Raw genomic sequence first — 13,197 nt, 5'->3', positions numbered from 1 at the left:
TTTTGAGTTCTGCCAGCTTTTTTTTTTTTTTACAGTGTGTGTGTGTTTGGCATTGAATGAGGCTAGATGGTCAAATATGACATATATCTACTCTTAAACACATAGTACACATGCACACATATCTACACATACACATACATCCTTCCTTTTATGTGTAGAGCATAGGGGGAACAAAAACAAAACAAAAAGAAAATAAATAAGTAAAATATACATATAATACAGTATATACACATACCCATATATATATTAATAATATGAATAATAATAACGATGATGATGATGATGAGTTCATGATACTAATATCAATATCAATAAAAATAATAATACCAACACTTACAATAAGTGAAATAAATAGATAAATAGATAAATAAATAGATAAATAGATAAATAAATAAATAGATAAATAGATAAATAGATAAATAGATAAATAGATAAATAAATAAATAAATAGATAAATAGATAAATAAATAGATAAATAGATAAATAAATAAATAAATAAATAGATAAATAGATACATAAATAGATAAATAAATAAATAGATAAATAGATAAATAGATAAATAAATAAATAAATAAATGAATAAATATATAAGTAAATAATAACAATAATAAAGAAAAAAATGTTTTGAGTTAATTCGAAGGTCATATATAATTATAACTGTGTATGCGTCTTTTTTGTTAATGTTAACATAACCACCAAAGGAGTAACAGGAGAAAATAAAGTTTAACCATCACTGACTCCGCGATCGATTGCATCGCCCTGGAAGTTTCATGTTTTGCCTTCTATCTTCTTATCGGCGCTCGATTTCATATATGTTAGTCACACAAAAGATGGCGGAGCGAGCGCCTGGTGGCGGCGGCTCTCAGAAAGCCAGCGCGAAGGTGAGCTTAAACATCTGTACCTGCAGCAGCTAGCTCTCATCTGCTGTCACGAAAACCATGTAGATACTACTACTCTTTAACAACCGGGACTAGTTGCACGTGTACAGCTCGTAAGAGAGTAGAGTCACGAGTGTGCGCAGCGATGCTAAGCTAACAAGCTAATGGACCACACTGGTAGCTAAGCTAAGCTACTTAGCAACCACATGAGACTTAATCAGGGTTAGTTGACCTAGAAATGAAGTGTTCGCACTTCTAACTGACTGATACAGACACAGCTAGTCATAAGAACAAAGTTTAATTAATGCATGTTTGATTTTATAAATAGTAAATGTAATATTTTGCAACAGGGGCCTAACAGTATTGAGCTAATGTTAGCTCCTTGCAGCAGTCATCCGTCGGTGGCGCTGCAGCAGACACCAGCTTGTTTTAGGCCTCTGGATCATTTTGCTCAGTTTTAGCTACTTCCTAATGTCTGGATGCAAGTAAATAGATACATATGCATTAAATGCAACGTACAGAATAAGCATTAAAGGTTTGATTACAAACTACAAGTGGACACAACCCACTTTACAGTGTAGTAGTGTGTGTCGCGTGTTGTTAAGGTAATGGATCCCGCTTCCTACCTGTCAACATGATTTCTGTCACGCTATAGATAGATAGATAGTAACTGTATTGATCCCGAGCAAGTTTCCAGCATCACAGTTCCATAGTGCAAAACATGTTTGTAAAAAGGCAGTAATAAAACTTAGTAGTGCAAAGTACAAAGTCAATCATTGAATAATACTAATGAGTACTACTTGGAGTAGTAGTAATCTGTGTGATGGTCTGGATATGTTATATGCAGCTACATTTAGAGTTTTACTGTGTAATACCTGTTGAAAAGCAACCATGTTTACATCTCTACCAGCTTGTTTTTAGACCTCCTGGATGATTTTGCTCAGTTTTAGCTACTTCCTAATGTCTGGATGCAACTAAATAGATAAATATGTATTAAATGCAACGTGCAAAATAACCAGAAAAGCACAAATGTCATATTAAATCCCTCTATTTCACAACATCTCTTACTAAAAGGCAGGAAAAGGGTATTCAATATATGCTCTATATACCTACACAACTATACTATGAACTGTGCTTATCTTTGACCTGTTAAAATCTATTATTGCTTGGTACTTTTTCCTCATTCGCCCACCATATAGAGAGCCAAAGGTTTGATTGCAAACTACCTAACTTACAGTGTAGTAGTGTGTGTCTCGTGTTGTTACAGTAATGGATCCCGCTTAACCTACCTGTCAACATGATTGCTGTCTTTAGCAATCATCTGATTAATAATTATGAATACTACTTGGAGCAGTAGTGATCTGTGTGATGGTGGATATGTTATATGCACTTAAATGTAGAGTTTTATTGCTTGACGTTGTGTAATACCTGTTGAAAGCCAACCATGTTTTTGTTTACATCTCTACAAACGCAGTAAATGCAACGTACAGAATAACCAGCAAAGGTTTAATCGCAAACTACAAGTGGACATAAACCACTTTACAGTGTAGTGTGTGTCATGTGTTGTTACCATAATGGATCCCGCTTACCTGTCAACATGATTGCTGTCTTTAGCAATCATCTGAATAATAATTATGACTACTACTTGGAGAAGTAGTAATCTGTGTGATTGGTCTGGATATGTTATATGCACCTAAATTTAGAGTTTTATTGACTTTGACTTTGTGTAATACCTGTTGAAAGCCAACCATGTTATTTGTTTACATCTCTACAGGCGCTGCTTGAGAGCAAACTGAAGTCTTTCAGCATTGGCAAAATGGCAGTGGCAAAGAGGACCCTGAGCAAGAAGGAACAAGATGAAATAAAGAAAAAAGTAAGTATTGGCTTCATTTTTAGAGAATACATTGTCTATATGATCTTTTATTTTATTTAACCTTCATTTAACCAGGTAGTTCTCATTGAGATTAAGAATCTCTTTTGCAAGAGAGACCTGGCCGAGACAGCAGCATTTAAACATACATTGAAGTTTAACCCGCCACAACATAAAACAAATGCAAAATAAATACATAGCATAATATCATACAGAACACATTAAAATCAAGTGTTTGAAGAACCCCTGGTATAAAGATGCTTCTCTGTAAGTTGGATGTATATTTATTTACTTTGACACTGGTTTCTGTTTGCAGGAGGATGAGCGGGCAGCAGCAGAGATTTATGAGGAGTTTCTTGCTGCTTTTGAAGGAGGGGGGGAGGGCAAAGTCAAGGCCTTTGTCCGTGGCGGTATTGCAAATGCAACAAAAGGTACAACATTTGTTATTTACTTTGTGTTTCCCAAGTGAATTGCATCATGTTTGGCACAAGCATTCACCATCCATAACTTGATAAAGTGAAATGCTAATGTAATTGTAGTAAAATTCAGAACAAACACACTCTTTCACCTTTCAGAGGAGGCAGCTGCTGATGAGAAGAAAGGAAAATTATACAAGCCCAAGTCACGTTTTGACAACCAATCAAAAAGCTTCTTGCCTTTGGAAACCCCACCTCAGTTTTTAGCATTAGACAAAAGACATGTAAGTACTATCACCGTCAACAAGTATTCTCTCTTGTTACTGCTGTAGCTAATGATGCTTTGTTTTTTGACTGTGCTGATATTAATTCCACATGTGTATTTTAGCCTGTGAAGAAACCTACTGATAAGGAAAAGAAGAAGAGCAACTTGGAGCTCTTCAAAGAAGAACTTAAACAGTAAGTTTCAGCACATAAACCTTTTAGACATTTTAATTGTTTAGTGTAGTGGAAACTAGTGATTCCCAGGTGTTGTGGTGTGGCTCCGAAAGTATGACCTCTGTAATAATTTGACCATAGGTTGTTCGTAATTGTACTTCATGCTGTTTCCTCTAGAATACAGGAGGAACGAGATGAAAGACACAAGATGAAAGGACGTGTTAGTCGTTTTGAACCTCTCTCGGGCACGGACGGAAGACGCTCATGTAAGTGTCTTTAAGCTGCATCACTGTGTCTCATATACTAACCTGGCCTGAAATGGCGCCGTCCTGCACGCTTAACTCCACACACCCACCTCCCCACCCTCCCACCCCACATCCACTTTGCCCTGAAACAAAATTTATACTGCGTTTCTGCTTCTTTTAGCGGATGGTTCTTCAAGAAGAAACCGTCCGTCCAGTGGTAATTTTGACTTAATAAAGTGGCTGTGAATATCTTCATCTTGCTAAGAAAATATGGTGTCCTCTCGTACAGCAGTAGGACATTCTTCTCTCTACTCTGTTTCTGCAGTTTTGGATGACTGTGCGCCAGGTTCCCATGATGTTGGAGACCCATCCACTACTAACCTGTATCTCGGAAACATCAATCCACAGGTGAGTTTGTATCCAAACTTTTATGAAGTGGAGAAGAGAGACACTAAAGCACTGACTGATGTAACTTTGCTGTGAACAGGAGCGCTTGATTTGAGCGTGTTGCTTTGCCACACGCAGACTTTAAATACTAAATTGAAATGTGTTGCTTACTTGGCCTGCACGATATGAGGAAAATCTGCGATGTACGATAACATCGTACAATATTGTAATGACGATATGACTTGCGATAAATAAACAAATATTGAAGTGTACATATTAGCTATATATTTCCTGTCTCAGCCTATGTAACTAGGTGAAATGTTGTTTCTAGAACAGTAACAGTAATGTTTACAACAACAAAGTCACCATATAAATTCATTAGTATCTCACTGGAAACAATCTAAAATACCAATAAAATAAATAATATTCCTGATTTGAAGTTTAGAAAGAATGATGAATCAGTCAGCATTAGTCATTCATCCTCTCTGCTAAATGTGAATCATCAGCCGGTAGATAAGTTTACAAGAATTTGCCAAATTTTAAGATACATTGCAAACTAAGCTAAACAGACTACATATAGACAACTTTTTGTTTCAGCTTGTGTAGCTGATGGTTACGTTGCGCCTTCACTTTATGAAGGTAATGAAATAACACGGAGGCTACGTAGTCCGCACCAAGATGGCAACAGTTTTATTACTACAACCTTTTCAACAACAGTGCATCACTTATCACTATTATCTCCAACACAGGTGTTAGAGATAATAGATAATGTTACTACATATCTTACATAACCTAAATAATAGATAATAATACTACATATCTTTTCTATTTTTCAGATGAATGAGGAGATGCTGTGTCAAGAGTTTGGACGTTATGGCCCGCTGGCCAGTGTGAAGATCATGTGGCCGAGGACAGACGAAGAGAGGGCTCGGGAGAGGAACTGTGGCTTTGTGGCTTTCATGAACAGGAGGGATGCTGAGCGAGCGCTCAAGAACCTAAACGGTACAAAGCTGTATTTCTTTATATTGAATAAATAAATTACGTACTTTCTTTCCAGCCAGTGTAATTAAATATATATTTTTTTTCTCCTGTTACAGGAAAGATGATAATGAACTTTGAGATGAAATTAGGATGGGGCAAAGGTGTGCCCATCCCACCCCACCCCATCTACATCCCTCCTTCCATGATGGAGCACACACTCCCACCGCCTCCCTCCGGCCTACCCTTCAATGCACAGCCCCGGGAGAGGCTAAAGAACCCCAGTGCTCCCTTGCTTCCTCCACCTAAAAACAAGGAGGAGTTTGAGAAGGTAACTTAGCATGTCAGCCTAGGATTTTCTCATGGGTTATGGCAGTGTTTTGTTAATTCAGCTGGTAAGATGTTAGCCTTTATAATGAGCAGTCAGTGCAGGTTTTAATCCAGTTTATGTGATAGCTTATATCTTGCTGATTTAAACTAGTTTTGCACTGTATATCAAAGTGTGGGTATAGTGAAATGTTAGCTCAAAATGCTCAGTGTTACAGAGAGGTGTTTATGGTTAATGAATACAGTGTCAGGGGTGTTTGGCCTTTAGTAAAACTGACAGCAGAAAAGGAAAGTTGTTGTCTATTTGCACTTTAAAATGCATTTTTTATATTTTTCACCTGTTGCCTTTTAACAATACTCACATTCTATGTTTATTATCTGATGTGACTTCATATACAGACTCTGTCGCAAGCCATAGTCAAAGTGGTTATCCCAACAGAAAGGTACATGTTTTTCTTTTTTAAATTGGTGTACAAACTTAGAAAAAAACATCCCATAATGAAGCTAAAGTTTGATCAGTTGATCACTGCATGCTACAGGGGTCTGGTCAGTATGGGTGAGCAATGGTTTTGAGGCTATTGTACAATGTCATCATTAGTAGATAGAATAATACTGACTGACAAGTTTTGTTTTGTACCCTTGCTCTTTCACACTCCACCATCACTCATGTTTCTTTTTTAAATATGTAGCAAAAACATCATTCTAGTGCTTATTTAATGTGCCGTCTAGAGCCGAACATCAAGCTTTTGTCCATCACAGTTTCCCTCCATACATCAACATTTAACTGTGTTGTTGTTCAACTCTAGTGACATGTTACTCTGCCGCATACATAGTCTGCTGATTCTAGATCTGTAGTTGTGAGATCCTGCTCTCTGACCATTGCTCACGCAGACCGTCTACCCCCTTGGCCTCTGTCACTCTATCGGGAGCTCAGTAAATCTGGCCCCTGCCAACAAATCCAAACCTGCCAGTAGTAAGTCTATATATGACCTTTGACATTGGCCTTGGTGAGCAGCACAAGTTGAACTGTCTGCAGCAGCGAGGGACCTGAAAGGCATCATGGGATGGATTGGGAAAGTATACTGAATTTTACCCCGCCATTGGTACGATCGGCTCCAATACAAGTAAATGTGATCTGTGTTGTCAATTGAAAGACATCCTTTTGTCTTGTTGGCCACTTTAGGCTAATTGTATGCAGCCTCCACCATGTATCTCCCCAAAATTGTCACAGAAGAACTTAAGCGATGCCATTTGCACTGTATTCAGTCTTTACCAACTCCACCAGCAGATAACATGTTTAGCCTATTTAGGCCAACAATCCTGTACTGCTTTGGTTCTTCCTCACTTCACATTAGTCAGGAGATGAGTGGGAATTGAAAGGCACTGTATTTACAGACTTTTAAGCCGATACAGTGTCTGGTCAATGTCTCGCTTCTACTTTCCCCAAGTTCTTCAGCTTTACTTGTTGCCCATTTCTTAAAATTTGTAGCCCATTTTTTGAGATTTGAATCTAGAAACATTTCAAAGAAAGGGTCCAGGCAGTGCAATGTAATTAAAACCTGTTGCACTGTAGCCTTAAAGAATTCAGACGTAAACTTATTGATGAACTTACTTATTATGCACAATTTAAAAATAAATTCTACGGTTACCTGAATTGTCAGTTTTTTACAGTAACTCTTAATTAAAGGGATGGTCTGGGTGTTTTGAAGTGGGGTTGTATGAAGTACTTATCCATAGTCAGTGTATTACCTACAGTAGTACTCCTGTCTGCTTATCCAAACATGGGGGTGTGCCGACTGTCATCTACTGTAGGTAACACGCTCACTATGGATAAGTACCTCATACAACCCCACTTCAAAACACCCAAACTATCCCTTTAATATGAAAGTTTGGTAACACTTTCTATGATGCCCATGTCTATAATGCAGTATAAACATACTTATAATGCGTTATAATCGGCTTATAGCACTGTAGATTTACAGTTATAAGCATTTATAGTTATTCTTAATGCTTTATAGCAATACAATATGGTCACTCACTAACAGGATCAAAGTGTGTTAGAATTCCCATAGTTGTAATGCATTACAATGACTGTTATAATACATTATAATGTGATTTATAAGTTACTCTAAGTGGTCATTATTTGCTTTAAGTAAAGTGAAAATGAATTTTACAAGATTTTGTGTGTTCTTGCATAGAATTAGTAATATTTTTTTCACTTTACTTAAAGCAAGTGATCCCTTAGAATATGCATTATAACAATAAACAATAAAAATGTTATAATTACAACTATGGGAATTATAATATATTATGATCCTTGCAAACAAATGTCAGTGAGTGACCAGCAGTTATGAAGTATGATACTTGACCTTATAAGTCTTTATAAAATGCTTTATAATGTGTTATGAAGCATTGTGAATATCTATGAGTGCTTATAATTATACAGTGCTCTGAGGGGATTATAATGCGTTTGAGTACCGGTATGTTAATAATGCGTTATAGATGTGAGCGTCACAGAAAGTTTTACTGTAACATCCGTTGTCATTTTAAGTTTTGATTTTTGGCAGCATTTATGCATTGATGTTATACATAGGCTCAGGTTACATTTAATTTATGCCTGGTTACTTGACACTCTTTGACAGTTGACGTCTCACTTCATCCCTCCCAGTAAATTATTAATAAATAGATATTATTTTGGCTGTCATTTAAGTAACCCCTTGTGCCCGGTACAGTATTAACAAGTATTACCGTGGCAGTGCACCATTCAGTTAAAGCCTGCTGCACTTGGCATCTGCAGTTAATGCCCTGCAACATTTGTTTTTGTCAATAATGCATCATGTCTGTTAGGAGACAACGGTTCTGAGTGTCAAACCACCAAGCAGAAATTAAACTTTTACAGACAGGCTCTTTGTAGTGGTCAAGAGTCAGGCCAGTCTGAATCCGTTTGCTTTAACTGTGTTTTTCTTGTAGGAATTTACTCTCTCTCATCCACCGAATGATCGAGTTTGTGGTGCGTGAAGGCCCAATGTTTGAAGCCATGATCATGAACAGAGAAATCAACAATCCCATGTACAGGTCAGTGCAACTGCACATGGATTACCTTTTATTGTTTTAGTTGTTTTTGCAAAGTTATGATGCGTATGCTCATCTTTATGATTTTTCTTTCAGGTTTCTATTTGAGAACCAAAGCCCAGCACATGTGTACTACCGGTGGAAGCTCTACACCATACTACAGGTATGATTTCTATGTTCAAGCACAACGTTTCAGTGTTGTTCATCCCACATTGGTCACCGTCCAGCAGCTTCTGTTTTGATATTAACTGTAAATGATTCCTTGCTCAGGGTGAAGCACCAGTCAAATGGAAAACAGAGGACTTTAGGATGTTTAAGAACGGCTCCTTGTGGCGTCCGCCTCCTCTTAACCCATACCTCCATGGTCCTTATGATGATGGTGAGGAAGAGGACGAAGAGGAGGAGGGAAGCAAGAAAGGCTGCTTGAAAGAAGAGTAAGAACATTTCCATGTGAACTTTTTCATAGATTCAGTTAAAATTGTAAAAGGTATTATCTTATGATTCATCAAATGTGTTTAAATGCCCTGCTGTTGGTGAAACTGCTGTTAGACGCTTAAATGCCCTTCATTTCTGCAGAGAGCGGGACAAACTAGAGGAGATGCTGCGTGGTATGACTCCCAGGAGGGGAGACATAGCAGAAGCCATGTTGTTTTGTCTCAGCCATGCCGAAGCAGCTGAAGAGATTGTGGAGTGTGTCACAGAGTCTCTCTCCATCCTCAAAACCCCTCTGCCCAAGAAGGTAAGATACAGCGCTGATCTTGTGCTCGGAAAAGTCAATAACAGCCATGAATATTACATTTTGTGGTAGACATAATTCATATTTTCTCTTTTACATTCCAGATTGCACGGTTATATCTAGTTTCTGATGTGCTGTACAACTCTTCTGCCAAAGTATCCAATGCGTCTTACTATAGAAAATAGTGAGTAACTTGCCTTCTTGGACTATATTACATTAAGATTGGAATACCCAAGTCACCTACTTTTGTTTCAAATTCACATCAATGCTCTTACCTTCTTCTCAACAGTTTTGAGACAAAGCTCTGCCAGATATTCGCAGACCTCAACGCGACATACAAAACGACACAGGGCCATCTTCAGAGTGAGAACTTTAAGGTACCAAATCCTGCCAAGTAAACTAAACACAAATAATGTACAAAGTCAGTTTGTCACCTACTATTTGTCACTCAACACTGTCTGCTTTTCTTCTTCTTCTTTGTGGCAGCAACGAGTCATGGCTTGTTTCCGAGCGTGGGAGGACTGGGCTGTGTACCCAGACCCCTTCCTCATCAAGCTTCAGAACATCTTCCTTGGTCTCGTTAATCTCGCTGCAGAGAAGGAAATCCCTGTCGTCATTGTGGAGGTAAATGATCTAACAATACTTGGCCCATATTACTTGTGATATCCTCAAAATTCTACTATAATAACTTGGCTTTAGGGCTGGGCCTTTATTCAATATGATAATTTGTCATCTTTCAATGGAATCATATCATGATGAAATCATATATCTTGACACCAAATTTTGTAATCTAAATTGAAAGCACATGCTAGCTAAAATTGATAAGGGAATATAATTTGAAGATTGCGGTTTTGTTTTTACATCACACTTTAAATCGGCGTTGCCAGATGTACGATCATTTTGTGTAAAGGTCCAATTGGAACCTGAATGTTGGTTAAATAAATAGCAGGTAGTGTTTTCCAACAGCAGCAGGCAGGATTTTCTTCATTCATCTTTATTGTTCTAACTCCTGCGTGCCTACATCCAAGAATCCTGCTTATGGGAATACCCCAGTGTAGATCAACCTATTGTCTTAATCTGATTTCTCTATATTTGTGTGCATGCATGTTAACATAGTCAGAGTATAGCTGGAAATATTTAGAATTTTTTTCTCTACAATTTAATTTGATACTATGTTCATTTTGCACTAAAGTTCTAAATGAGAAAATACTATTTATTTATTGAATTACCAGAAAACATGCTATATTGTGATATGCATCGTTATCGAGATATGAAATGAAGCATGTATCCTGTATCGTGATAGAAGATTCTGATCAGATCGCCCAGCCCTACTTGGTTTTCCAATCCTATCCCATAAGTTACTAAAGCCCAAACTTGATTTTTCTTTTTCCTTTTTTTGTGCCATCTCTGCCCAGCCTGAGCCAGTAGAGGACATTGATGGGGCTCCAATAGGGGAGTATGTAGATGGCTCTCTGCTGGAGGACGTGGACGGGGTGCCGATTGACGCAGGGCCCATTGATGGGGCTCCTATTGACGGAGCCCCCCTGGATGACCTAGATGGCGTTCCTATCAAGCCCATGGAAGAAGACATAGATGGAATACCTCGTGAGTTGTGCAGAGAATAACATAGGAAGTTGTATGAGGTGGTTGTTAATGATCTCAGTTCTAAATGTTCTACTGTATGCTGCTCTTGTAAAGTGACTCAATTTCCTGCTATTTTCCTGGTTTTCACAGTGGATCCGTCCAAGGAGGCAACCTTCAAGGTAGCACCCTCGAAATGGGAAGCGGTGGACGAGGCAGAGTTAGAAGCTCAAGGTGAGACCTTTTAGGTGGCATCAATCTAAGTTTTAACATAGGTACATAAATGATATTCTGTCACCAGTTTGGTTTTGTGCATTCTTAGTTGTAATTATGCTGTCTTGTCTTTGCTCCTTAGCTGTGACAACTTCAAAATGGGAGATATTTGAGCAGCCGGAAGAAACAAAAAAGTGAGTTTTGTGTGTGCTTATATTTTGAGTATAATGGTCTGTTTGTTAAAATACATCGCTGCACCCTTAACCTTTTCTAAATTAAATGTTTCCAACTCTGAAGGGATGAGGAGGACAGTGATTATGAAGACAGGAGCCCTCGCTCAGACGATAATCTGAGCTACTCCAACCCCATCAGAGATGACTCCGATCTGAAGACCAAGATGTCTGAAATGAACGAAGAGAAACGCACAAAGCTCAGAGAAATAGAGGTACTTTATATCAGAAATCTCCTGTACTACATGACCAGCATATCATGATATCTGTGGGGTTCTGTATGCAAATAAAACTCATTGTTTTGACCATTTTCCTTTTATTGTATTGTTCACCCAGGTTAAGGTCATGAAGTTCCAGGATGAGCTGGAGTCTGGGAAAAGGCCCAAGAAGGCTGGGCAGAGTATTCAGGAGCAGGTGGAGCACTACAGGGACAAACTACTACAAAAGGTATTGAAAGTGGTCTCTGCAGATTTGACTATAGATGACATCAAATACAGGAATTGAAATTCAAAAGTGGGGTCATTTATTGTCTTTCTTTATTGCAGGAAAAAGAAAAGGAGAAACTTGAACGGGAGAAAGAGAGGGAGAAGAAAGAGAAGGAGAAAGCTGAGGCACGGTTGAAAGACTTGAAGAAGGAAAAAGAGAAGGACGACACGCCGACCAGGAAAGAGAGGTGAGATAACCAGTTGGCATGCTGTAGGTATCGTGTCAGGTTCATCGGTCAGTTAAGGTGTAGTTTGAGACATTTGTCTTCTCCGGTTTATAGGAAGCGGCGTCACAGCGGCTCACCCAGCCCAACGAGGACTAGCAGCCGGCGAGGCCGGTCATCCTCACCCCGTTCAGAGCGGTCAGAAAGATCAGAACGCTCCGACCGCTCATACTCTAAAGACACATCTTCCCGCACCACCCATAAAGACTCCCCGCGATCCAGCAACAAAAAGTCCTCCAAAAGGTAAGACTATCTGTCCAGTGCTTCTTCTAATGTTGTCATTAGAGCCAGGTTTTGGTTAGTCTGTACACTGCGGGTGTAAGCCTGCCTATTTCAGCTGACATTCTCCTCCCCGTCAGCTACCTGTGCTATCTATTGCATCTAGCATTCCCCCCAAAAAAATCTTTTTGAAGAAGAATTTGAAAATGTAAATGACAGTTGTCAGGGCATAAAACCAATGATCAAGACTTCATAGTCTAACAATAGCATAGCCATCAGTGCTGAAAAAAATGTTTAAATCAGAAATTGAATTGTGACACCCCTAGAGAGTTGACACAATTCCAATGTCCTGTTTGTCCCCCTAGATCTCCTTCACCTCGCACACCCAAACGATCCAGGAGATCGCGTTCCAAGACGCCCAAGAAGTCAGCTAAGAAGTCCCGCTCCAAATCAAGGTCACCTCACCGGTCTCACAAAAAATCAAAGAAGAGCAAACACTGACACGTTTCTCCCTTCAAACCTCCAAACCAGCCTATTCACCCCCCTCCCCATTCTTCCCTTTTCTGCGCCGTGTTGTATAAAAGATTGACTGAATGATTTGGTAGCTGAAGATCTCTGCCCAAATGTTAATGTATAGACAATGAAGAGTGGAGGGTGTTGCATGGGTTACCATCTGGTGTATCAAATGGATGGGGCCATTGCTGTTTTATATTGTACAAAAAATAAGTGCTTGTGTGTCCTGATTCCCCATCACCTCCCAATGGAATTCATCCATGTGGTAGACCACACCCGTACAGTGTGATGACAATAGTCATATTCATGCTGTCATTTTCTGTTTTTGTAGTTCACATTAAAAAGGATTCCTAATAAACAAGCGTCATTTTTAAATCAAACAATG

At 38.7% G+C, this 13,197-nt stretch overlaps 1 protein-coding gene across 5 annotated transcripts; it reads left to right on the top strand.

The window, feature by feature from the left end:
- Positions 1 to 748: 748 nt before the first annotated feature.
- u2surp (U2 snRNP-associated SURP domain containing) lies at positions 749 to 13,192 on the top strand. Of its 5 annotated transcripts, XM_074621642.1 has the most exons (26): positions 755 to 881; positions 2,653 to 2,751; positions 3,065 to 3,179; positions 3,324 to 3,448; positions 3,553 to 3,623; positions 3,780 to 3,868; positions 4,029 to 4,064; positions 4,173 to 4,255; positions 5,071 to 5,236; positions 5,332 to 5,543; positions 5,939 to 5,982; positions 8,510 to 8,614; positions 8,708 to 8,774; positions 8,882 to 9,045; positions 9,188 to 9,350; positions 9,452 to 9,531; positions 9,637 to 9,724; positions 9,834 to 9,971; positions 10,763 to 10,952; positions 11,082 to 11,162; positions 11,284 to 11,335; positions 11,439 to 11,586; positions 11,708 to 11,818; positions 11,917 to 12,044; positions 12,138 to 12,323; positions 12,665 to 13,192. In XM_074621642.1, exons 1-26 carry the CDS (start codon positions 771 to 773, stop codon positions 12,798 to 12,800), a joined length of 2,988 nt encoding a protein of 995 aa, XP_074477743.1. In that variant the 5' UTR covers positions 755 to 770; the 3' UTR covers positions 12,801 to 13,192. The 5 variants fall into 5 exon arrangements, with proteins under 5 accessions (XP_074477746.1, XP_074477747.1, XP_074477743.1 ...); XM_074621645.1 differs by lacking the exon at positions 5,939 to 5,982 and having other exon boundaries at positions 749 to 881; XM_074621644.1 differs by lacking the exon at positions 4,029 to 4,064.
- The last annotated feature ends 5 nt before the right edge of the window (positions 13,193 to 13,197 follow it).

This window comes from Sebastes fasciatus, chromosome 21 (genome assembly GCF_043250625.1).
Source record: "Sebastes fasciatus isolate fSebFas1 chromosome 21, fSebFas1.pri, whole genome shotgun sequence".
In the NCBI taxonomy this organism is placed as follows: domain Eukaryota; kingdom Metazoa; phylum Chordata; class Actinopteri; order Perciformes; family Sebastidae; genus Sebastes; species Sebastes fasciatus.
The sequence above is the reverse complement of the archived record's forward strand: the minus strand, read 5'-3'. Positions and strand labels throughout refer to the sequence as shown.